We start from the raw sequence: 27920 nt of genomic DNA on the forward strand, positions 1-27920 counted from the left end.
TTTATTAAAAAGGAGGCGTTGGAAAGCTGAAATTGAGCATAAAATTCACTTCAAAATATTCAGCGTCTAACTAAAACTGCAGATGTTCAGAATATTATATTGAAAATCTCTTATAATTATAAAATATTACAAGTAATTAGAACTATTAAAATATACTTGAAACTTTGTAGTAGAACGAAGCAAAATGGAGAGTACAATTATAATAATCACATATTCATTCCACAGAATGAAAAGCCCTGGTAGAATCATTAGAATCAAAATGTTTAATAACAATCATTCCAAAAATTTCAACATTTATGCTTCTCCATTCTCCCATGGAGAAGCTAAATCCTCCTTCATGGAGTAAATAAAAGGTGACCTTAGTAAATTTAAATAATAAAGCAGTTAAAAATGAAAATTAATAAAAATTTGTATTGTTATAACAATTATATTGTTTATATTAATTTAAAATTGCGCATTTTGATGTGACGTCACATTTCTCAACCCCCCCCCCTCCCCCCCTCGTCACACATCGTCACAAATGTCTGACCCCCCTCCCCCCCTATGTGTGTGACGTCATTTATGGACGGCCCCTCAGTCGTGGGTCTGTCCCGAGACACTTCACGTGGCCTCAAAAGTGCACCTGGCCTGGCAGTGGCTAACGGCGGCTATTAAGTATTGGGGGGCAGACGGAGGCGCGCGACGTGACGTCATTTAACTATAAAACTAACCTATGACGTAAAATTCTTAAAAAGATGCCGTGTTATGTGTGGGGGGAAAAGTGATTAGGCGCGGTGACGTCATTTTAACAATATCTAAATTGATGACGTCATGGCGCGCCTGGAAGTAAATTTCGTCAAATGACGATAGGGGGGAAGAGACGGGGGACGTGACGTCATTTAACGGCGGGAAGTTTAAATTCGTAAAACGGGATCACGATGTAGGGGACGGAGTTGCACGCCTTGCACGTCATTTATTTTAACGGTCGGAAGTTTAAGTTCGTAAAAAAAAGGACCGAGATCTGAGGGGGCGGGGGCGATTGAGAAGGAGACGTGCGACGTGACGTCATTTTAACAATACATAAAACAAAATCGGTGACGTCACGGCGGGCGGGAAATTCAAATTCGTGAAACGGGACCGGGATGTGAGGAGACGACGACGAAGCAACGGGGCTACATGACGTCATTATTATTGCGGGAAATTCAAATTTCCGAAGTGAAATATTTCTATCACGGTGAGCACACGGCAATTGAAATCCATAAGTCGACGGGTTCGATTTCACCGGCGTGGCAATTGCAAAAGAAAATAGGAACGTTTCCTTCCATCCCTCAGAGTCTGCATTGCAAATTTGCAGATCGACTTAGGGGTCCGTCCATAAATGACGTCACGCGATTTTGGACGATTTTTGACCCCCCCCACCCCTCGTCACACGGCGTCACAAAAAGTCAGACCTCCCCCTCAAATATGACGTCACAAAGCTCTGCCCCCCCCCCCCCCCCAAAAAATATAAAACATGCTTCAAAATCGCCTTAAACTATTGTCATTGTAGTGCGTATTTAATGTGGCGCTGCACTCTGATGTTGTAGGAGAAAGCATTTATTAAAAAGTCTATTTAATTAAGTAGAACGTGTTGTCTATATTTATTTAAAGTTGCGCATTTTTGATGTGACGTCACATTTCTCAAGCCTCTCCCCCCCTCGTCCCGCATTGAACCATATCGACTTGAAAACTCAATTTCTCTCTACAAGAATACGGGTAAACCGTATGGGATGACAGGTATGACCTTTTATCGTATTAATTTTATATTGGCAGATTCGTGCGTGATTATTCACCAATGACTCTCACTCCACTGCTTTAGAGCTCTTCCTAGTGGATAATCTTTCCACCCAGATGTGGCGTGAGCGAAAATGTGCAGGTCTTGCACCCTGTCATCTTCTACGGCAAGGGTGGGGAACCTTTTTTATCTGCCAAGGGCCATTTGGATATTTATAACGGAGTGGTAGCTCTTGTAATCTCTCATTTACTTGATACAGCTGTCGTGGCTGTGACGGTTCCATCTGAAGACGGAAGCTTGTGTTGCCTCCGAAACGTGATTTTTATTTTATTTTACTTTTATTAATTTTAATGTTTTACCTACGTGACTTTACCGAAAAAACCTAAGAATATGAATCCTTGCAGTCACGAAAGCTTCAAATCTAGAATTAGCCCGTTATATTTGGTCAAACATTTAATTAACTCACCCCTAATGCGATGGCTGGAACTGCTTCTCTTTGGTGAGGCGTGTGATGGTAGCTGGTATTGATGATGTTGCTGCTACTCGCAACTGCTTTGCCAGGTTTGCTCCTAGATTTATTGAATTTCGAGTCCCGCCTGCGGTTGCCTTGGCAGGGCCAAACCCAAATGATTTCGCGGGCCTCATACGGCCCGCGGACCGGACGTTCCCCACCCCTGGTCTACGGGGATGATACGCTCCTAGGTGATCGACCTCCAACTGGAGTGAAGATTGTTGACAGGGGCTTTTGTTTTTATGAACTTTTCTTTTTCGTTTGTTGGCCTTCCCCCGCAACGATTGGCTACGCGCTGTGAGAAATAAGTTCAACACATGTACAGAAGAGGGCAGTGCAGGAAAGTCCATTGTTGTGCAGTACCTGTGTTGGACAGTACTCTGCATGTTCCCTGCCTTCACCAACCGGCACTAACCAGTGTCGTGAACCGGTCAGACAAACACCATGACCCCCATCCAGCAGTGGATCGATGAAGGATTGCAACGCAGTGCAACGTAGACATCGATTCAAGGCTCAAAGTTTGTATCACAATTTTTGTTTATTGTACAAAAAAAACAACAACCGACAGAAATTCCACAACAGACCAACTAATAAACAAGCAGTGTCATAGTGCACAGTCACACGGAGAATTGAGAACAACGGCGTGTTGTGGTGTACTCATGACGGAGCCACGGGGACGGGGAAAACACATTCAAATTACTGTAGTCACAAACCGTACCTCTCCATAACAAAGGCTCAGCCTTTTAAGCCTCACCTTACCATATTAATAAAAAGTGTGCCGTACTTGGCCCTTCCCCCCTCTCCAACCATTATACTGTATATACGGAGTGGTAGCTCTTGTAATCTCTCATTTACTTGATACAGTTGTCGTGGCTGTGACGGTTCCACCTGAAGACGGAAGCTTGTGTTGCCTCCGAAACGTCGTGATTTTTATTTTATTTTACTTTTATTAATTTTAATGTTTTACCTACGTACCGAAAAAACCTAAGAATATGAATCCTTGCAGTCACGAAAGCTTCAAATCTAGAATTACTGTAGTAACCCCTCGAAGATACAAACAACAGATGAAACATGTTTCGCACAATTGCACTGCACGCAATTACAGTGCAAACCAGGCTCTTAATTTATATGGCAATTACAAATGTGCTGAATTGCATTTACATTTCAGGACGGTGTTGCAGGAGGACCTGCGGCTGAATAAATCATAATGGTTCATGTCAACTTTATCAGGACTTTAGCGAGGTTCTAAGCACACGATGGTGATGCATTGAGTTAGGCTCTGAAAGTCAAACGAAAACGCCCTCAAGTACAAAGAAGGCAGTTCTACTTTGAAGCTAAATTACAGGAGACCGGGTTTGAGAATTTCGCCACTTTTGCGACGGTAATGTTTACGCACGCACGTCAACTGAAGTGTAGTAGAACTCTCATCCGTGGTGATGCGGCAGACGAATATCACCGATGCCATTGCTGTACCAGCGACGTCATTGATCAATGACGTTACTCCAATGATTTGCGGTAACAAAATGTGGAATTTGGCGATTTTATCCTTATTCCCACAAAAAAAACAACTTTCAGATGACACGAAGCGTTTCCACAGTAGAATACTGCAGATAATCGAGGAGAAAAAAGGGCTACAGGTTATGGCAATTTTCACGGACCCTACAGCTCCTGCTGATAATAGGAGTCATGGGTAATAGGGCAAACACATGAGGGGATTTCGTTTTAAAGCTTTCGTGACTGCAGGGATTCATCTTCTTGGTTCTTTCGGTAAAGTCACGTAGAATGTAAATAATAAAATAATAAATATAAAACATAATAAAATAATTCTCACGACTGGTTCTTTCGGTAAAGTCACGTAGAAGGGAAGTAATAAAATAATAAAAATAAAATAAAATAATTCTCACGACGTTTCGGCTACGACGCAAGCAGCCGTCTTCAGGTGAAGAATGAGACACTGCCAAGCTAGGAGCTTATATATAAGCTGGGTTGGAGGTGGAGAATTATTTTATTGTATTATGTTTTATTTTTATTATTTTATTATTTCCCTTCTACGTGACTTTACCGAAAGAACCAAGAAGATGAATCCCTGCAGTCACGAAAGCTTTAAATCGAAATTCTCACGACGTTTCGGACGGCTGCTTGCGTTGTGGCCGAAACGTCGTGAGAATGATTTTATTATGTTGTATTGTTATTATTGTATTATTTCCATTCTACGTGACTTTACCGAAAGAACCAAGAAGACATGAGGGGATGTATGTAGTTTTGTATGATAATGTCTCAACTGATGACGGCAGCTGAAATGTGTAATTGGAATGGCGCCAATCCTGGCAAGAAGTCACACACGAACAAAAATTAATCTCATTCAGATCCACAAAAGTTGCAAACAGTTCCAGCCTCCCGATCTCCTGGAGTCTCAAGGTCACCGATCCCGAAAACACTACCTCGTGTTTCATCAATGTAGTGCAGCTCACAATCGGTACGCGGATACCTTTGCCTTCTGTGTCAAGATGGGCGTTCCACTCTTTCGTGACACAAGATGTAAGCTTTTGAAAGGGACATAAAAAATAATGGCTCATTATCCGCAGAAAGGCACTTTTGCCATCTTTGAAATAAAAAAACATATAATTTACATTCATATCCATGTAGTGGCAGACGAGGCACAATACTTAGATAGCAAGTATAAGGGTTTCCACCTCTGAGGTACAAAAAAAACCCAGTACATAACATGGGAAGGTGAATTAGAATATCTCACAATACCATAAAAGAGAACTACATGTAAATGCATTGTTTTGAGCGGTGTATTCTGATTTAAAAAAAAACTGTGACTTTTAATGTCTCGGGAAATCTACCTAACAACAATGATCCTGGGAAAACCAGGATAGGTGGCAACTCTACGCAAGTAAGAGAGGGGGGAGGGCCTCTTTTACATGGACCCGAGCTCCAATCTTGTCTCGAATGTTAAAACTAAAAAAAAATATTCAGTGACAGAAATGTTTTGGGCAGGCATAAGTTTGCATAAATTAACTAAAATGTTAGGCGCGGTGACGAACGCCTGTAATGTGGCATCTCTCAGGCGAGGGTTGTGAATCAACACCGCCTCCATCACCACACGAGAAGATGCTGTGATACAAGCGTGCCCAGTAGATGGCAGTGCGGTTAATGTTGCTGATCTATCCTATACAAATTTCCGAGGGATATCCGGTCCCCCTTCGATGCATGAGGTTTTTTTTCGGGGTACTACAATATCCTTAAACGTTATATAATCAAAACGGAATTGGCTAAGTATCCGATTATAAGAACCTTCGAAAACGAGTCTTGAGATTTCATGAGGCTCTCCCGAAAAAAACAGTGGAGTTTTATAAAAATGTAATGCAATCAAGCAATATTGTGTGTGTGTATATATATAAACTTAATTGTCACTCTACGCATCCAGAATTTCTGCAGACCATGCAAGACCACCAACGTTACACAATTACAACCGTCTGATATACTCCGACAAAATACAGGACCTGTGCAAAAGTTGAGCTGCCGATGCGACCGAGGAAACTGTTAAGCTCTGACAAAGGGGCCTTAATAAGAAACACATTCATAATCAACGTTTTTGGGTTTAGATCGCGTTATTTATAAATGTGTCGTAACCCTCCACCACCCGACACGGCCAATCAGTAAAAAAGTGTCACGTTGACAAAAGACAAATAGTTCACTGCTTTAGCCCACCGGTGTGTTGAAGCGCGAAACCACAACATTTACAATTTGAGTACGACGTTTCGCCATTCTGGCGAATTGCCCGATGATGCTGGATGCAATTACCAGCGAAACGTCGTACTCAAATTGTAAATGTTGTGGTTTCGCGCTTCAACACACCGGTGGGCTAAAGCAGTGAACTAATTTGTCTTTTGTCAACGTGACACTTTTTTACTGATTGGCCGTGTCGGGTGGTGGAGGGTTACGACACATTTATAAATAACGCGATCTAAACCCAAAAACGTTGATTATGAATAATATTGGTCGCTAAAGCCTGCTACGTGTTAAAGAAACACATTGTTCTTACGTGCATTTTGGCCAGGTCAGTGTACAAGTGGAAGTGTCTCGTACGGCCCAGTGTGCAAACTCTACACATGCCACTGAGAACTCTACAAATACAGAAGCCTCGCTCACTTGCATCCATCACGGAGTGACCAAACACTGACGTTGCTATAGAAAGAGGCTCTGGGCTGTGTTTCCTTTTAAGGCACAAACGTGACTCCCGTTCTGCCTTTGTCTGTCAGTCTTAGCCCCCTTTCGGAGTTTGCTTTTCGTGTCATGGGCCACTAGCCTCTGTGTACTAACGTCTAGACATGTAGTGGAACGCCTGACGTCTGACACGGTTTACACCGGAGCCCAGGTTCCGATGTTGAAGCCTTTTTGTTTATCTCAATTAGGAACACCTGATACCAAGTAATACAACGCAGAGCACGCAAGCGATGTGTTACGTAGGTATCGGCGGTTGTGTTGTGTAGCTCTCAGACTTTTGTTTTCGGGTTGTACCTCATTGCTGGATACTTGTTTTCAGTCAAAGGCCCGCCTTCCAGTTTTAAGCGTTATCTATTGTGCATTTTAGTGGCAGTCTAGTGTTCCATTTGAGGTGATACTCGAACAAAAAATATAGACACCTTTTCCTGCCTCCCTCTATCGTAATCACAATGACACCTGCCCTCCTTGAACCCAGCCCACTCGTATATAAAAAAAATACAAATACACAATTACCCAGTCAACACCAATTAATGGCATAACTGGTAGACAGCTAACCTTACAGGCCATTGGCTCTACAATAAAACACCGATATTCACCGATACCCAGAAATAATCTCAGACACCAATATGGTTTTCATTATAATCCTTACATTCTCCAGGCAAACTCCATTTAAAAAAACAACAGCATTGCAAGTTTCCCATGAACAAAAACAATAGGAACGAATTCAAGAATTCACTGTAACTCCATTCCATGCCGAATCAATACAGTCATCGTCTTCCAGAATTTGGGTAGAATTGTGAATGGCTGCTGTTACAGGCAGCCATTGATCATTGGCTCGTATGGCTGGGCCCAATGAAGGTTTTCTGGAAAACCCAAACTGAATTCATTCATGGGTGGGAACAGAGCTACTGATTTATATACAACATATACAGCACTTGCCAAATACCATTAACAAATATTCCATTGACCCCGCAATGATTATCCTGGTGAGAAATGAAGGGGGTTTGAATGTCACCCTGTAAAAAAATTGAAACATTCTAGACTAAAACATATATATATACACACAAAGACCGTGTACCACAATTTTTTCATATTAGGTGACATGCACATTAAAACTCACAATAGCCTTTAATGGGCCTGCCCATACAACACAATCATGCGCAGGGCTTCGTTCCTCACCCGGCACACCACAACCAGAATACCTCTCGCTTTGGGCTGTGCCACCTACTACGCCAGTCTGCCAGCGACCCAGAAAATGTTCGGTACGTAAAAAAGTTAAAGCCTGATTCGTTGCTGTCTGTTCACAGGAACAGACCGCTACTCTGCATCCAGATCTTCGAAGCGCATACACACACACTCACAGTTCCGGCGTATTGTTTTCAAATTTCCCCTCATATTTCCGAAGGAATTACGTTGAAAGGAAGACGACGAGAGTGCATCCGTTTTCAACGTGCACATTTTCATTGGATGATCTGGAGAAAAAACATCTGTCGTGGATCAGATTCTGGGTTTGAATCCAACGAAGTCCTCAGTGCTGAAGTATTCATTCGTGTGAAGACTCACAGCTTCGCTCGCGATTTTATAAAAATGTAAAAAAAGAAATACAACAACAAAAAACCCTGACAGGTCCCCCCCCCCCAAATATAAATGGCTATGTTTGTCCTTATTTTCATGCACGAAAAAAACAACTCAATTCAATAACAGTCTACATTCGATTGAAAGAAATTAAGCCGCTTGAAAATGGAGAAACCTTTTGAAAAGTTGACCCAATCAGTAACCGTTCCATTCAACTATCGTACTCCTGGTTTTGCATAGAATTGAAAAAGTATATATATACACACACACTCATAAACATTAATGTAAGGCCTACATTGTATAGACATTCAAATTATTCAAGAAAATTAGGGACTGCAATGGCAGTGGTATACGTGCACATATTTCGTTATAAGAAAAAAATCATCAATGGGGTGAGTTTTTAAAATGGGTTCGTTGCATGTACAGTATTGAACGAAATGAAATGTAAATGCATGTGCATGTTACGTATATGCCTACGCATATGTTTGACGAATGGTCTAATTTCTCTCACCACCCAGTAAGGACATACACGAGCCGTGGCCAAAGATAATTGAGAACACTACATACCACGCAGCTGTGAATCTAACGTTACGGCTAATATTTAAGACGCTCTCTTTTTGTGCTCAACTTAGAGCAGAATAAGTGCACTAATCTTACGAGGAACTCACCTTAATGTGATCAACTCTGAGTATGTGTGTGTGTATATATATTTTTATCATGCTTTTACTGTAACACTTTTGACCAATTCTGCAGGCAGCCAAAGGGAGAGAACGTGCCCCGCAAGAAGCGACCACCGTGCAGTCGATGGCATCGTGGAATCCCAGTGAGATAAATCGTGCCTGATGATGACTACATAGGCGAAAACGCTCTAAATGCACCGCTGCACGCTTGCGCCGTGCCACTGCATTCCCTGTGACACCGAGGCCGCGGTTATTGTCACGGTGCCATCCACAAGCAACGTGCGCTGATGATAAACCTTTGCGCAGAATCACCCATTACAGTGTTTGTAAAAAAAAACTCATCAGAACGGTTAACAAATAAATTGAACGTTACACAACGTGAACCGCAGCTCAAGGTGCCTTTCAACAGGCGCGCACCCGAGCCCCGTTTGACTGGAACCAAAACCAGTTTCTTGATATTTTTTACCGTTGCCTTTGGATACCTCGTATAAAAAAAAAATTAGGAAAAAAAACCTGAGCAACATATTTTTTTTTATGACTACAGTGGGTGTGGTGTCACCCCCAGAAGGCTGTGGCCTGAAGCTTTGTCAAACTCTTCACTCGGTGCGATTTAATTTTTTAAAAGTCTGCAACTCTGCATTCCTTCAGATGTATTAGCGATGCAGTTGACGCTGTCAGTTTAATAGATTTATGTCCGCAAAGTAACGCGAAGGCATCTAGGCGGTGATGATCAAGCACATTTTTCTTTCCCTTAAAAAAAAGAAGAAAACTTCGGCCTCAAACATTTGTAAAATGTTGGCAATAGCCCGTAAATGTTCTGCAGAGATATCCATCAATCACTCAAGTTAGTCCGCTTTAGAAATAAAATTATTTACCGCCCTTCCTTAAATCAAAAGCTGGACGATTGCCTTGCCTCCTGTCCTGGTTGTAATAGGATAATCCTATTTTCGTAGTAGCTCCTGTTCTGGGAAATCTATAAGTCTTCCGGTGACATTAAAAGTCCCGGTTTTTGTCAAATGTGTAATAATAACAATACTCATACACCACTCAATCAAAACTATTCACTTACATCTACTTATCCCCTCTTTCTGTATCGTCAAATAGTTTTCTTGCCACAATGTCCTGTTTTTTGGATACCTCAAAGGTGACAACCCAAGGTTGTTTGACCATATTTCACCACGCTGGTTAGTGCTGGTTGATAAGGCTGGGGGGGGGGGATTGCGCCTTGGACCGGTTAAGACACCACTCGCCACTGATTGTTATCTGTTGCGGGGGGGGGGATCACACTGGCAGCTGGGTTCATATCTCTGTGCGCTAACCGCTGCGCGTGCCGATACGCTTCTGTAAGAATGGAAAAAAAAGAGTCGTGAAGTATTTTGTTTGGTCAAAAGTGTGTGGCTGCACCCACTGGCGAGAGACAAGAGGTCAAATCGCACGCGTCCGCCCGTTGCTGTTCTTGGCCGAATGAGTTTAAAGCCGCGCGTGTGCATTTTTTGTTACCACTATTATCAGTAGCATAATGCCCGAAATACTGGGTATCAATGCAGGCTAATGTGGATGTAAAGATTCCCCACCCACGTGAAGGATTTGTTTAAATATGAGTTTCTGGAATGGTCGGGTTTTTTTGTTTTACAAGGAAGTTTGCGTTGTGTGTTTTTAAAAGGAAAATCACTTTTCGCTGATTTATCTTCACACAACATAATATAAAACCTGTTATGTTCGAACATACTTATGAAGTAAATGCTTTACATATATTGCTCAGTTTTTTTCCTCCAGTAGATGTTAAATTGTTTGAATTCACGTTATTGTATTCACCCAAGTATTGGAGTGTGAAACACGCTGCTTGGGATTGTAATTTTTGTTTAATTGTTATGTATATGGGTTTTTATCGCTTCAATTCTTCATGCAAACTATTCCTCTGCCCTGGCACGAGAAAATCATTACTGTACTGGGAGTTTTGAGTGCAGAGCTTTCCAAAGCATTCAGAGGAATCCAAGTTTCTCAATTGTATCAAAATCAGCAGGCACGGTACCGCCACCTAAGATAAGTGCTTTGTGTTTTTCACAAGATATATTTTTAAAGATAATAAAAAACATTATGGATAAGCACGCTTATTACAATTTCCTTATTTATGGAAGCCACGTTCTGAGAAAGACAGGGCGCTGGCTTCTTAATAAAAATATCCTTGCTGCCACAAAATGGCCACCAAACAAAATGGCAACCGCACAAAATGGCCTCCTCCACAAACTAAAAATCAGATTTTCATTCTTGTCGTTTTTTTGCACCATTTGCAAAAATAGTTTTTTGTTGTTGTCGTCGTTGGTTTTGTGTATATTAATAAGTATGTATACATTTTAATTTAGCGGTTGCTGGGCTGCAGCGCCGTCTGGATGCAAGCAGGGCGACGCGTCACTTTGCGCAGCTGTGCGCTGTCGGGGTGGCTTTCGCGGAGGTGCACGACGAAGACCTCCTGGTTGGATGCCGTGAAGCCACACTCCTCGCACACGTACAGCTTGGTGCGCCGCTCCTTGTAGGCGTAGCGCTGCGACACGCCGTGGATCTTCTTGAGGTGCGACTCGAGCGAGCAGCGCTGGGTGAACGCCTTGCTGCATGCCTCGCACTTGTACGGACGCACCCCTGGCACGTGCGTACGCGAGAGATAGAGGAAGCGAAAGCGTAAACCATTTTGGCATCGATAAGTTTGGCATTCAGACATTGTACGATTCCAAAACTATCATTTTATTCTATTGCGACAAATGGTGAAACGTGGAGATATCCGTCGTTAGAAATGATCTGGGAAACATGGCGGATTGTGTGTACTGATGGTGCCTAGTGAAGGCAGACTTGAATACAAATGGTGGAATTAAAATATGGTCCAGAACAGGTTGGAGTGCGTTTGGAAAGCCAAACTTGAAAAGGAAGGGGAATATATGAATTTGGCAAGAGAAAAAGAAGAGCACGTGGATTAGAAAGCACACACGGGTTAATTTTGACTGTGTAGCATTAGATACGTGTGTGTGCGTTTATCTTATTGAATTCTCGGTCGGGGTTTTCACTAATACACGCATCTGTAAATTAGACGATGCGCATTTTTCAGGACCAGTTCAGGTTTTTCAGCACCAGTTCAGATACCACTTGCTACCAAAGTCAGCCATGGCCGGGAATGAAACTCCAAATTTCCATGTTCACAGTGTGGCGGTGTGTGCTCTGAACTGTGCCACCACTCCCTGCTCATCTGATATATCCAGTTTTAATTCAATAACAAACCTAACTATATATAAAACAATCCCCCCCCCCAATCTCTGTCTGTTCCTACCGCCCACTCCTCCCACACATCAAGAAGCGAAGCATGCAGAGAGAAAAGGTAAACAAAAAAGTCAGTTTTAAAGGGACCCTCACTTGATCGTATCTCCCAATCATAAACCACCATCATCATCAGCCATGATTTACCCACTGCTTGCTGAAAGTCTCCCCAAGCTGTAGGCATCTGTCGTGGTCTTGCAATGCGACACACCATCTAGCTGCTGCACACGAGCTTATTTAATCGCTCCGTCTCTATGGTAAAGCCACCTCTGCATAATTCCTCTCCCTTCCGGCGACGTGTCTGCCCAAGTCCACTTATGTACGTCTCTAGTATGCGTACGATCTCTCTGCTCTCAGTGTAACTTTAAGCACGCAACGTCTCCACGCTTCTTTGTTCGAATCACGTTGTCAGTGTCCACTTTTGTGAACCATAAATCTTGGCGGGTAAAACACTGCTTTCTTGGGCATATTGGTATACAATTTTTCACAATTCAGTTCGGTTTTCATTGCGTGGGTTTGTGGTGGTGAGATGTTATCACCCTCACCAGGTATACAGGAGGTTGTGGGTTTGATCCCGACCCTGACGCCTGCATATTTGGAGTTTACACGTGTCTCTTCCCGTGGTCACGTGTTATTTATCTCTGGGCCCTCCGGTTTTCCCCTCCATATTTAGAATCAATATTCACAAGTGAACTGCCACTTGAACATTGAGCTATCATTTTAGATAGCCAGGTCGCTTAGGAAAAAAAGAGCTATATGGCTCAGTAGGTCGTATTTGATTTCGATTTAAAGCTTTCGTGACTGCAGGGATTCATCTTCTTGGTTCTTTCGGTGAAGTCACGTAGAAGGGAAATAATAAAATGAATAAAATAAAACATAATAAAATACAATTCTCACGACGTTTCGGCCACAACGCAAGCAGCCGTCCTCAGGTGAAGAACAGGTCTGTCAGAAAGACATTCAGACGCTGTCTTTCCGACAGACCTGTTCTTCACCTGAGGATGGCATCTTGCGTTGTGGCCGAAACATCGTGACAATTTTATTTTATCATGTTTTATTTTTATCATTTTATTATTTCCCTTCTACGTGACTTCACCGAAAGAACCAAGAAGAGGTCTTATTTGGTTGAAAAAAGATTGGTAGGTGTTGGTGGCTAGTGGAGGAGTGAGCATTGCCAAAAAATTAACCCGTAAAAACAAAGTTTTTCACTATAAATCCTTTATATGCGTGGCGGCTAGAGTCCTCTCGTCCTCTGGCTTGAGATGGCTGCCACCTATGGGTCAGATGATTGCTTGCCACCATTAAGCAATTGGTAATTAAATATAAAAAAAATTCCTAAAAAGTGTAAAGTTATGGAAAACATTTTTCACGAAAATAAATTGTCACGCACAACGAGTCTGTGTGCAAAATGTCAGCTCGATTGGATCACGGGAAGTGTGTTAAAAAACGACCGAAAGATTTGCACGCAAGCAAGCAAGCAAGTGAACTTAATATAAAGGATTTAATAAAAAAGGGGCACGACCTCCGCCGCCCTCACCTGTGTGCGTGCGCACGTGGCGCTTCAGGTCGAAGGTGTCGTTGAAGCCCTTGCCGCAGAAGTTGCACACGTGCTTCTTGATGTCGCTGTGGCACTTCATGTGGCGGTTGAGCATGCGCACCAGGTGGAACGCCTTGCCGCACAGGTGGCACGACAGGTGGCCCATGCCGCCGTCCTCCATCTAACGGGGTGGAAACCCGCGCGTGGCGAACCGGGGGGGGGGGGTAAGAGTCAGTAGGAACGTGAGGTTACAAGCATTGCCGTGTCATCTTCTTGGTTCTTTCGGTAAAGTCACGTAGAATAATATTTTATTTTATTATGTTTTATTTTTATTATTTTATTACTTCCCTTCTACGTGACTTTTACCGAAAGAACCAAGAAGATGAATCCCTGCAGTCACGAAAGCTTTAAATCGAAATTTTACATTGCCGTGTCGTCCGTTGCGGAAAAATATTGCCGCGATTGTCGCCGCTCGTCTTTAAAAGATCAAATAAATAGTATTTTCATTCCTGAATAAAAAAAAAATTGACAGTAGCTATTCGCCATTAAATCAGTGCATTGCGGACTCGTTGACATAATGGGGGGTTATATGACGTGATAATTTTCAGTGAATTTCATTACGTAATTGAATGTGGCTCGTAAGTGTTGTAGATTGTAGTTATTATAAATATTCACGGCAGCCTGAATTAGAGTGAACTGCAGCTGTATAACCTTTGAGTAACCTGAATAAGTACAAAAGTTACAGCAAAGTACACAAGTAAAACAATAAACATGCTGAACAACAAAGTTAAGGGAAACTGGCATCGCGATAATCGTCGTATTGTGATTTATTTATATTGTTTTATGTCACAAGGTAAGGCTGACAAAATTATTTCGTTATTTTTCAGAAGCAACCTGGCCACAAATGATAGTTCAACGAAGTGGCTTATCGCGTGGAAATTTATAGCAGCCAAACACTCTCAATGCACGTTTCTAAATGTTCTTGGAAAAACCTGAGGACCCGGAGAACATGCAAACTCCAAATATACAGCAGCAGGCGTCAGGGTCGGGATCGAACCGAAGACCTCCTGTATACCAGGCGAGGTATGTAACATCTAATCGCCAATATGGAATCCCCGTCAGAAAGAAGACGTAAAGCTAGGACTCTGTGTTGGCCATGGTTCAGGGATTTGTGTTAGTGATATGGAGGGCCATTGCCATTATATATATATATATTTTCCGTTGAAGGCCGCAGCGTTATTGACGAATGTGTCGATGCTTTTGTTCGCTTCTTAACTGTGCTTGTGCACCACGGCCAACGCAGCAGCAGCATCAGCAGCAACGTCATTTGTGTGAAGTTTTAATCTCTCATCGAGCTACGCGCGACTCTCTTTGCTCATATTGCCCCAAGGAGGAATTTGACCTTCAAATCAATGCCCTTTATGTAGACAAATCAAAATCAGAATATTTATTTATACTGGAGGAATCCGACGAGCTGTAAATGATTGCACATTGAGATTACAGCACATTCTGTCGTCTTTACGTAAGATAATAAAGTAATTCAAAACAACTTATCCAACATCCCTTTCTTGATAAACTCACTGCTGGATGGAGGCCTTCCCATGCCGCCTGAATCGTGGACGGTTGCTTGACCGTCCACCCCGGCAATTGGAGTTCAAGTCCCGACCAAGGCTAAAGTCAGACGCTTGTGTGATATCCAAACCGCATTGACCAGCGTGGTGAAGTATGGTCAAACAACCCCCGTAGTTTTGTGGTTGGGCTACCCAACAGTGGGATTTACGAACAGCTGTCCAGATAATTATAATTGGAGCATGACAATTTATGAATAGCACTTCGTTTTTATAGCACTGTATGTATAATAAAAACCTGTTTGCGTGTGCAAAATTTATGGATGTTTAAAAAATGTTGACTTTCTGGTTTTGACTTCGCTCTGATTATACAGTCGAACTGTAAGAAATAGTTTCTCTTATACACGAGAATGCATTTTTGAAAGTATTGAAAAACGAGTTTTAAATAGTGGAAAGCCAGAAAATGCGTAACGAGCATAAAATAATTACAAAGCAAAATCTGTTAAATAACAATAAGAAGTGTACGTTAGGATTTCACAGAAACATAATTTAAACAGACTTTAAAAGCCGTGCGAATCTAAAATGGGGAGAAACAAATAAATGTATATAGCGTAGAACATGAAACATACATTTAAATAAAAATACAACACGAAAAGAGGGAAATGTTTAGAGGTGAAGAAAATAAACATTTAAGACTTATATATAAATATATATAAGATTGCGGGTTTCCGTGTTCCATTCCTGTGCGTGTTTGCTCAAGGTCATGACGCAGCAACTGTCAAATCAGAGGCTTTACCCTTCAGATCCTCGAACAGCCGAGAATGCTATTTCACATTTACAACCAAAATATAATAAAAAAAAACAACCCAACTCATTCGTCAACAATAACACTGCGGCCCTAAAAACGACAGAAGAAGATAAATAGGCGACGTTTCGGTCAATGACCATTGTCTTGTGAAGGACCACTGCCCCGAAACGTCGCCTATTATATAATTTTTACGATGTGTCGTGTTGTTAATTGTACCTGTGCACCACTGTCAATGGAGCATCACCAAATGAAAGGTTTTACTTAACATTTAGAAATATATGTGAAGTTGAATGAAGCCACTATTGGTGTGTACCCTTCTTATGAGTGCCCCGGTAACGTTGCACCAACGCTGGCCAAATGTTTCCAACCACATGCCAACATTGGTCGAACGCTGGTTTAACGTTAGTCTAACGGTTCCAATCACTTGTCAACGTTGGATTAACGTTGGTTCAACAGTTCCAACCACGTGCAAACTTTGGGGCCAAGGTTAGTCCGAGGGCTCCAACCATATGGCAACGTTAGGTCCCAACGTTGGTCCAACAATTCCAACCACCTTCTTGGTTCTTTCGGTAAAGTCACGTGGAATGGAAATAATAAAATAATAAAAATAAAACACAAAGAATAATATTTTATTATGTTTAATTTTTATTATTTTATTATTTCCATTTTACGTGACTTTACCGAAAAAACCAAGAAGATGAATCCCTGCGGTCACGAAAGCTTTAAATCGAAATTTCAACCACGTTTCAACCAACGTTGGTCGAACGGTTACGTTGCATATGTACAGGGGAGAGAGCATCGCTGGCCTAAGACCCTGCTGCAATACACGCCAACGTTGGACCTAACGTTCTCAACACTTCCTGGGTTAAATCACCACCTCCATCACCAACCGCCACCGCAGCTCCGATTAGCACGGTTGGCGACGTACGGTGCGAATGAAGTCCAACATACATTGGTTTTGTTTACAATTGCACACACAAAGACAAAGTTCCCCCTTATCGCCTGAACAGACTGTTGGGGCAAGCGCTGTTAGCAAGCCACGCTACACGAGGTGGCCAGCACCACGCCCAACCGCCTTTGTCTCCCCAGTAACGATGATTTTACAGCACCGCACCAGGGTACTTATTTGAGGCCGAGTCGACCTAGGGGGGGGAGGGCCCATGCCCGGTTCAGACAAATCGTCACCATGCGTTGGCCGCGAACGAGAATCGAACTCAAACCCGCCGGGTTCGTCGCACAGCGCGCTAACCGCAGCGCCACCGCTCCCACGCGCGGTGGTTACCCGCACCGCACCTTGGTGATGTCGCTCATCGGTGACGCAGCGCCACCGCTGCCTCCGCAGCTGCTGCTGCTGCCGCTGCAGACGTCCACGCTGCCGCAGCAGCCGCCGCCGCCGCCGCTGCTGCTGCTGCCGCTGCTGTAGTGCATGGGCAGCGCCGTCTCGGCCGTCTGCGAGCCCACGGGCCTCTCCACGGGCGGTGCCTCGTGCTCGCCGGCGTGCGACGGGGACCCACCGCTCGGAGTGCCCCACGCCAGGGGCGTCGGCACGCTCGTCACCATCGCCTCTGTCGGGGAAGAACGATCGTAGTTAGTGAGAGCGCGCGCGTGTTGAACTTCGAGGTTGAGCTCACAATAACGGGCGGAGCGCCGTGTGGATAAAAGCGCAGTAAATTTCGATCTAAAGCTTTCGTGACTGCAGGGATTCATCTTCTTGGTTCTTTCGGTAAAGTCAGGTAGAAGGGAAATAATAAAATAATAAAAATAAAACATATTATATTATGTTTTATTTGTAATAAAATAATAAAAATAAAACATATTTTATTTTGTTTTATTTTTATTATTTTATTACTTCTCTTCTACGTGACTTTATCGAAAGAACCAAGAAGATGAAAGCGCAGTAAGTTGGCACAGGTGGTGCATCAGCCAGTCATCTCGGTCATCTCGGTCAGTCGACCCGTGGCACCTGCTGGGTCTGCCCCGTGAGCTCCTGCCAGCGGGCGTTCGAACACTTCACGTGGCCTCAAGGTGCACATGGCCTGGCACAAACGTCGTGGTGACGTCACCGCCTGAATATGTATTTATGCTGGAGGAATCCGATGAGCTATGAACATTTTTTTTGTGTCCAGTCGGGGCAGTTCAGAACGTCGCAACAACAAACAATTCAAACAACACGACAGGACTGCAAAGTATAGGAAAGGTACAAAAAATAACTTTAAAAAAATCTAAAATGTTTTAAACGTTTTAGCTTAAGAGGTAAATCCCACTAAATTTCCACGCAACACGCTTGGGATTCTGGCAACTATTTTCCTCCGTTGGGGACAACCGTATGGACTGTCCCCGTTCTTCGGATTAACACCAAACACAATTGTGTAACTGCATGCACAACTGAACGGATTCGAAATGTCGGCACGGACCGAATGTTTGTCGTCGTGGGATTTTCGGGGAATGATCCTGGAAGATATGAGGCCACGTCTTGTATACTCTTTAGTTCTTTCAGTAAAGTCACGTAGGTGAAAATAAAAAGAATAATAAAAAAAATTAGCAAAATAATTTTTTTGAATTTTTTTAAAAATAAATTTAGTTATTTTCATTTTTTTTCACCTACGTGACTTTACCGAAAGAACCAAAGAGTATGGATCCTTGCAGTCACGAAAACTTAAAATCTAGAGGCCACGTCCGTGCATCTTGCCGACAAATTGGCCACCACGTTTGCATCCGGTGACGTCACTTTTGTTGGCAAGAAGAAGCGTTTACAAACGTTGCATCATCTTCGCGACCGGGAAATAATATGTAAAATCCGAAAACAATCCCAAGTTAACATCCGACAATCCGAAACTTTTGCATCTGCAACTCTACTCCGATGTAGGTGGTGGGCAGCCGATCTAAACACCCAATCACGGCGTGCTGATTTTAAAAGGTAATCTAACAATACAACTTTTTTTGAAATATTAAACCCCCCTCCAATTTTTGCATGGAAAATCAAAGTCAAAGTGATTTCCCGCTGGGATGAGCATCGAGGCAGTGAACCCCCGCCCCCCACCCAAGTTCAATAACTTCAACGGCACTTCGGGTTTTCCACATCATATCCGCGGTATGTGTTAAAAACCTCCGGCTGCTCTTCATGACAGCGTTTAGCGGTGTGACACATTCTCTTAGAGGGGTTGCGTAAACAACAAAAGCACACAGTGCGGGAAGTGATGCTATCTGCGCTCTGTGATGATGTGTTTCTAGTTGAAGATAACCAGCGTTCGAACGTAACTCTTTTAGCGGTAATAAAGTTTAGGGTTTTTTTTTACTCTGAGCCAACAGTCGGAGTTTAATACGTTTTCGGTAGCTGAAGGCGCGGCCCTGCAATTTTCTTTACACGCTACACTGCTGGCGGAATGGCCTTCACTCGAGGGAGTTCTCTCTCTCCCTCTGTACCAGCGTGGACGGAACCCTCGTGTTCATCTTCTGAAGTGTTCGCACGTCACCGTGGCGTGCGCGATGACCACAACCACCACCACCACGTGACTTTTCTTTCGTGTTGTGCGCGGTGCTTTTAGCGCCACAGCGCGTGGATTTGTAGCGTTTATTTTCATTTGTTTGCTGGTGACTTTGTGTATTTCATATCGAAATCGCCTCCAGTGCTGTTGCTGCTGGCGGCAATAAAAGTTGTTTCAAATTCATAGTCTCTCTGGGGTATTTGGTCTAATTGTTAACGTTGGCCATTTGCGTCTCCGAAGAGGTGGGACTACCCATAGTTTACCACACCGCACGCTAGCTTGCCGATCGACTGAGCGTGGGTGTTACCCATGCATACTGCTGGGTGAAAACAAATGATATCCTTTGTGGGTTAACAATGTGTTTCAGAGAAGAAGAAAAAACCCACCCATTGTCAATTAAAATGCCGCCTTTCACTGCTGGGGAAAATAATTAGACAGCTCTGAATATAAGCAACGACAAAAAAAATCCATCAATTTCATTCGTTCAGAAACTGTTCAAATATATCGAGTTGCAAATGTAACTGACAACAGCCGTGGAATTTTTTTTATGTACCACGCGCGCACGCACAGAGCCGTCCCAAACCAGTATGAAACTCTATTAAGCCTCTCCCAGAGAGAGAGAGATAATGCCTCAACAGCATTATTCGTGTATATCCTGGGAGTGGAGCGGGCGATGCACCAGATTAAACCGGGCAGGTATGAGGGTACAGATAGGAGAGCGGAGTGAGTGAGTGGGCAGATAAGGAGCGTTGGGTTGCCAACATGAGTGCGAGATACGGGTCCGAACGGCGGCTGCTCAAGAGTGGAATCGTGTGCGTTATATAAGAAGCGCACATAGGGGGGGTGGGTGGGTGGGTGGTGGGTGCTTCAACATCACAGCCGTCACACGCGCCGTGTGCGTGTGGGACAAAGGAAAGAGGAGTTTCCTGGAAAGGGCGGGCAGCCCTGGGAGGGAGGGAGGGGGGTTGGGATGTTGCTGACACGGCACGCACGCGCGCGCTCCACCGTGGCGACGGGCGCGCGCACGCGAGCCACGTGCCGTGACACACGCGCGCGCACACACACACAGAGACACGCACACACAAAGAACAAAGAACCCCCGTATAGCCTTGAACAGACTGTTGGGGCAAGTGCTGTTAGCGAGCACCTATGAAGGCCGGAACGGTACACGAGGGGGTGGGTGGCCAGCACCACGCCCGGCCGCCTTTGTCTCCCTATTAGCAATGTTTACACACCGCACCGGTTCAGATAATCGTCACTGATGTTGGCCGTGAGCGGGAATCAAACTCGTGTCGCCGGGTTCATAGCGCAGCGCGCTAAACGCTGCACTATCGCTCCCCACACACACACACAGACACGCAGACACGCACACACACACACAGACACGCACACACACAGAGACACGCACACAGACGCGCAAAGATCCCTCGGGGGGTGGCCTTTTAAACAGACTGTTGGGGCAAGTGCTGTTTAGCGAAGACCGGCACGGCACACGAGGGATTGGTTGGGTGGCCAGCACCACGCCCGGCCGCCTTTGTCTCCCCAGTGGCGAAGTTTACACACCGCACCAGGTACTCATTTCAGTCTGAGTCGACCTAGCGGAGGTGCAGGACTCGTGGACCACCAACCCGACCTTCAGCGTGAAGTTCAAAGTTTGTCTAACTCAGTGCAACGTTGTCTTTATTGTTTGGGGTCCGTGGCTGTTTACGTTATCCAGCGCATGCCACACTTACGCATGGCTCCCCTCTCAACCTTTCGCTGCCGTTGCAAACCCGCGTATCGCTCCGCCCGTTAAAGCTGCCGTTGCCGCTGCAGCTGCTACTGATGCTGCTTACTCTTTCTGTAAACGCGTGCGTGTTTGTTGAACTTCTTTCGCACCGTACGTTGCCAACCGTGCTAATCGGAGGTGCGCAATGGCCCGGGTGGCTGGTACTTTGAGCAAGTGGATTTTTTTTTGTTTGACTCAGAAATAAAAAAATGTTTGAGGTTGATCGCGGAAAACATCTCAAATATTTATTTAGAATAAACAAAAAACGGACACCAAGAACATCCCCCACCACCCCGCCCCCTCCGCCCCACACCCCGCCCCCCTTCACCCCGCCCTTCCGCCCCCCCTCCCATTCCAAACGCTTTTCGTTTTATTTTCGTTCCCATTTTCAATCCAAATATGCAAATCGATGGCTGTTCACCTTTGACACACCACATTGGGCCCATCATCGTCTCCCCGCCCACAAGGTCGATTAAGCGAGTACTACTTTGGAACAGCCGTTGTCCTACTATGGACAGACGCAACCCCTGCCATAGCAATGTGGAATTTCCACCGCTGGCTTCATGCTCAAAGTTAGGCACCAGAGGCGTTTGATTTTTGTTTGTTGATGCGGGAGATGAGATACTTTCAGCTTGTTAAGTAAAGGATGATAAATTAGTTAGTATTAGATGTACACCTGTCTAACGAGAGCTATACCTGTCAGGTGTATGCATGCCCGTGTTGAGATTTGTTTGTGTGTGCTACCAGTCAGCGTTTGGCTCGAATCGTGCACGAGTTGTATTTGCAATGCCTAAGAGACGTGTACAATTCTGAAGTGAGAGCACAACTCAAAATCACAGGTTATTTACGACTGCAACTGTGAATGTATTTTAGCATTATTATTCATATGTGAATTTGTGGTCGGTATGTATGTGTGTGTGTTGAACTTCAATCTTGATTTGAAGCTTTCGTGACTGCAGGAATCCATACTCTTTGGTTCTTTCGGTAAAGTCACGTAAGGTAGAAATAAAATGAAATAAAACAAATCACGACGTTTCGATCGCAACACCAGCGGTCGTCATCAGATGCTGTGGTTGTCCCACGTGATGAGGTTCGCTTGTGTTGCGATCGAAACGTCGTCATTTGTTTTATTTCATTTCTACCTACGTGACTTTACCGAAAGAACCAAAGAGTATATTGAACTTCTTCTTGGTTCTTTCGGTAAAGTCACGTAGAATGGAAATAATAAAATAATAAAAATAAAACATAATAAAATAATTCTCACGACGTTTCGGCCACAACGCAAGCAGCCGTCCTCAGGTGAAGAACAGGTCTGTCGGGAAGACATTCAGACGCTGTCTTGAATTGGATGACTGATTAACTCACTAATCTGTCGGAACAAAATACAATTTGCTGAAGATGATCGCAATTTGCTTCGTAATCGGCTTCCTTTTCGGTTCGATCGTATCGCTACAAGATCAAATCACTTACTATGAACCTTCGAAATCTTTCGATTGATTTTGAACACTCCTCCGTTGTCGTCATTGTTGTTGTTGCAAACCTTTTGGCGTCATCTGGTCCAACCCATGTGCGACTAGGCTCTAAGGAAAGCTGTCTCGGGTGTGGACCAATCAACTTCAAGGACAGTGCATACATTATCAGAGTTATGTTTTTTGTTTTCATTATGACTGCAGGTATTGTGGTCTATGCAAACATGACTCCTTGTAAAAAAGGTGTCAGTTTTGTTACCAGATAGAAGGATAAAAAAACAATTATCAGGATCAAAATGCTCATCTGAGCAGGAGATCACTTTTGCCTATTTTCTCTTTCTCCCTCTCCCGCTCTCGCTGTGTCAACAACGATCGAGGCGCGTGTCGTTCCGCACAGCGCGAGTGTTCGTTGTGAATGAGGTAGCCGCGGGGGAGCGGTGGTGCAGCGGTTAGCGCGCTGCCATACAAACCCCCGGCCGCCCCGGGTTCGATTTCACGCTCACGGCCGCCAACACCAGCGACGACAATTACCCGAACCGGTTCTGGGCTTCCCCTAGGTCGACTCAGACTCAAACGAGTACCTGGTGCGGTGCTGTAAAATCATCGTCGCTGGGGAGACAAAGGCGGTCGGGCGTGGTGCTGGCCACCTCGTGTACCGTGGCGGCCTTCATAGGTGCTTGCTAACAGCACTTGCCTCAACAGTCTGTTACAGGCTGTACGGGGGATCTTTGTCATTGTGAGTTACCGGTTGGATGACCCCCCCCCTCCCTCCTCTCCACAGTGTCTGAACTTGACCCGCAGCAGTAACGTTAACCGCACGCGGCTTCAGCGTTGGCTCCACTCCTTAGCCCAATTACGGCACCGAAGCAAAGGGTGCACGTTTCTGAACTTCCACGCCCCACCACAACCACCACCGCAACTAACACCACTCCCTGCCTCTGTCCAACAGTCGTTCAGCAGGTCACGTGTGGTGGGGGTGCAGTGTGGGTAATCTCCTCCACGACGTCCGGCCAGTGTGGAAGAGTAGGCCAAAGTACTCTCTGCGAGAGGTAAAACTCTCGATGCATTTCGAGCAGAAGGCCCATCCGCCAGCGGTGGCGTGGGCAGGAAATTTCAGGGCTGCGCTTTTTTATGTTTTACTTGACCTTTTCTGAATGTGTGTGTGTGTCACGGTTAAGGGATATATTCCACGAGGGTTTCCACTGCCTCTTGCGTCCACAATAAAAGTTATTTTGGGTTAGATCGCGTGGATATAAATGTGTTGTTAACCCACTACCACTCGAAACAGCCAATTAGTAAAGTTTGTCACGAAAATAAAAAGTGGCAATTGGCTACGACTGCAGCAGACCCGGAGTGTTGGAGAGTAAAACCCACGACATTTTTTTTTATCCTCTTGGTTCATTCGGTAAAGTCACGTAGAAGGGAAATAATAAAATAATAAAACATGATAAAATAATTCTCACGACGTTTCGGCCACAACGCAAGCAGCCGTCCTCATTTTCCGCCTGAGGACGGCTGTTTGCGTTGTAGCCGAAACGTCGTGAGAATTATTGTATTATGTTTTATTTTTATTATTTTTTATTTCCCTTCTACGTGACTTTACCGAAAAAACCAAGAAGATGAATCCCTGCAGTCACGAAAGCTTTAAATCGATTTTTTCTAGTCCTGCTGATTAAAACAACAACAACAACAACCACCAGCTTCATCGGGCGATTTGCCAGAATTGTTGTAGAAGTCGTGCTGTTTTCGGTCTTGCGTGGTTTGCGGAGTGCTCATCCACAGCGCGGCATTTATATTTAGAGAGAGCGAGAGAGAGACAGAGAGAGAGGGAGACGTCACCCAAATGTGGCAACTGCGTGCTGCCACGTTGCAGCGAATCACAGCGACGAAGGTGTCGCCACCAACGCTCATCGTTGCGTGTCGGCCGCGTCTAATCCGTGACGTTTAAAGAGGCGAGAGTCGTGATGAATGTGCGCTTGAAAGTCAGCTGATTTGCATGCGGTTGAGGATTGAAATTCCCAACGTCGCTCCGGTCAGTGATGGAATCATTTGTTCCAGAGTGGGCGTTGTGGGTGGGGAGGGGAATGAACGGAAGAGCGGTGGCGCAGTGGTTAGCGCCACTAACATCAGAACCGATCCTTACACCGCGCCACCACATTTAGCAACCTGCGCTGACTAAAACGGTGAAGTATGGTCAACCCCCCCCCCCCGCGCGCCCACCTCCGCACACCTCCCCACCCATGACCGACGTGGATTTAGGATCACTTAGTGGATGGACAACGGCTGGAATATAACTGTACAATAGAATTATATCCCCCTAACCGCCCCCCCCCTCAATTAATTATTGTATGTTGAACTTCTTTCGCACCGTACGTAGCCATCCGTGCTGATCGGAGGTGCGGCATTTTTTTTGGGGGGGAGGGGAGGAAGAAATCACGAATCTCTTTAGAGTCGAGACTTTATCGAGATAAACAAAAAAAATGCTCTCTCTTTTTTGTTTAGTTTTTTTTTGCGCGTGTGTTACATCGTTTCAGTAAAATGCCACGCCGCTGACAGACCCCCGCAAAGTCACGGCGCCGTGCCCTGCGGGCAAACTTCCTCGAACTCGCGAGGCGAAGACACCGATGGCTCGGATTCTATCGCCCTCTGCCGTTTAAGATGGGAGAGAGGTTCTTTTTGTTTTTGTTGTTTCGCTATGAAGAAGAGGACTTCGAAATCATTCATGAGGCTGTGCGATGTATTTAACCTTGCACTGATCTGGCCGATGCAATACTGCAGCGCACGCCGTACAGAATAATCTGGTGCTGTTGTAATGTTCACAACGGCCTTTATTTAAATTTCGATTTAAAGCTTTCGTGACTGCAGGGATTCATCTTCTTGGTTCTTTCGGTAAAGTCACGTGACTTTACCGAAAGAACCAAGAAGACCTTTATTTACCCATGAGCGTATTCCCGAGTCTCAAGGCATTTTTTGTATTGTCAGGAGGGCCCTGCCACATTGGGAAGTTTGTCCAATTCCACGAATGTCCAGATTGGCTCCGTGTGGAAAGAAAACCCGGGAAGCCCCGGAGAAAACCCACCACGCACACGAGGGGAGGGACACTGAAAGCGCCGCACGGATGGATTCAAGGATCCGTAGCGGTGCTGCCATCTCCTGGACACCCCGCGGATACCGATCGCGTTGCTCTTTTCCTGCTGTCCCGCAAGTATTGAGACAGATGTCGACTGGTCAAAGGCGACGAGTAAATGACTCGAACCTTGATAGTGGCCACGTTGGCTCAGATGTGAGACCGCTGAGCGGCTGGGTTCGAATTCAGGTTTCAATCGCGCCGTGATTAAACCGAGTTTTGAGGAGTAGAGAGAGAGCTCAGTCACCAATGACTGCAACACGAATAAATAAAGAAACATCTCGCCGCAACACAGGCGATGTCTCGCTGAATTAAGCGGAGGTAGTGTTCGACACGAGGGCTTGCATTCGCAGTGTTGCGAGATTTCCGAATGGATTATTTGTCTTCGTCACGAGACCATTGCCGATTGCGCTTCCTCGGAATATGCTCGAGAGCAATGGTGAGAATCACCGTACGTGTCATACAACACCAACAGCAGCAGCAGCTGGGCATCGATGCGGTGAGATGAACGGGCACGGAACAGATGCCCGCACGAGAGCACACGATGCACATTCCGTGTTGTGGATCACTCGGAGGAAGCGCGCATTGACAGGCGAATCCGCGACCGTCTGGATGCGTGACCAACTGGTAGTTAAACGCGGTCGCTCGCATTAATTTACCGATTCGAAATCGTCAGTCAATGCTTCCGCAAATCCAGCGCGACAAATACCCTTAATTAGTTATAATTATCGATAACATTCTACACGATTTACGTTCACAAATGTCACAGCGAATTAAAATGGTCCCACATTAACGCAGATGACGTGCCCTACTAATCTAATAGGGGTGACTGCTATTGCTGCCAAAAGATCACTGAGCCAGGTAAGGCAGGTGAGGCGATTGAAGCGAGGCAGCTGAGTATACCTGGGGTGTAGCGTATGCCAGTGCAACAGGTGAGTGATGCCGGTAACTTTACCTGTGCCGAGACAGGTGGAGTGAGACAGCTGAGTTACTTTTGACGCAAATAGTTGAGTCGGGTGAAGCAGGTGGGTCGGGTAAGTGGGAGCAGGTGAGGTCCGTACCTGTGGGTGTAGTTATACCAGGAGACACAGTGAGCCTGGCGAGTGAGCCGGGTGAGTTACCTGGGATGTAGTGATCTGCTCGTTCATCGTCCCGTAGCTGACTCCAAGCTTGTCGGCTGCCCTGGCTGGGGCAGCGCTTCTTGACGAGGAAAGCTCTGGGCATGACTGACCTCTCTCTGTCACCTCCAACGCCGTCGGTTGAAAGAAGAAGAAAAATAGAAGAACTGCACTCAAACTAAAACACGCTGACGTTCAATCGATTGTAACGCGCGTGCGTGCGTGCGTGTGCGTCTTCTCTGTCTACGCGTGTCTGAGCGCACGAACGGCCGTCTCTCTGCGTCGTATCTCAGTCGGTGTGTTCATAACAGTCTCTGGTCTAACAGTCTCCTTGCTCTGCTCCACACAGCCTGTTATCGTCGAGCTGGCTGTGCTGGTTTGCTCGCGACCATTCCGTTAGGGAGCTCGTGTTCAAACCCGCGTCGCTATATATACCTGCAACGCACGCGCGCGCGCGCGCACCCTTCACCTGTGCGCGCCAGGCGCACGCGCAGTCGGTGGGATAACGGTGACACCTGTCCGACCGGATCGCGTCAGCTGATCGGGCGCAACCGCACCCTCGCATGGGGTCCCCACCCCGAACTCACTCACCTGGTTCAGACTCATGCCGTGTCGAACTCGCCTGGCTCGCTATGAACGTCACCTGCCTCACCACAACTCACCTGGCGGCTCAGACTCATGCCGTCCCGAACTCACCTGGGCTCGCTATGAACGTCACCTGCCTCACCACAACTCACCTGGTTCAGACTCATGCCGTGCCGAACTCACCTGGGCTCGCTATGAACGTCACCTGCCTCACCACAACTCACCTGGCTCAGACTCATGCCGTGCCGAACTCACCTGGGCTCGCTATGAACGTCACCTGCCTCACCACAACTCACCTGGTTCAGACTCATGCCGTGCCGAACTCACCTGGGCTCGCTATGAACGTCACCTGCCTCACCACAACTCACCTGGCTCAGACTCATGCCGTGCCGAACTCACC

General features: G+C 45.4%; 1 protein-coding gene across 1 annotated transcript; it reads right to left on the bottom strand.

Moving 5' to 3' along the window:
* Nucleotides 1-11111: 11111 nt before the first annotated feature.
* LOC144949005 (putative transcription factor ovo-like protein 3) lies at nt 11112-27041 on the bottom strand. Its single transcript, XM_078878790.1, has 4 exons — nt 26939-27041; nt 17262-17533; nt 13593-13773; nt 11112-11389 (listed from the first exon to the last, which is right to left on the bottom strand). The coding sequence occupies exons 1-4, from the start codon at nt 27039-27041 to the stop codon at nt 11112-11114; spliced, it is 834 nt and encodes a 277-aa protein (XP_078734916.1).
* Nucleotides 27042-27920: the final 879 nt, after the last annotated feature.

Source organism: Lampetra fluviatilis, chromosome 52, assembly GCF_964198595.1.
Source record: "Lampetra fluviatilis chromosome 52, kcLamFluv1.1, whole genome shotgun sequence".
NCBI lineage: Eukaryota > Metazoa > Chordata > Hyperoartia > Petromyzontiformes > Petromyzontidae > Lampetra > Lampetra fluviatilis.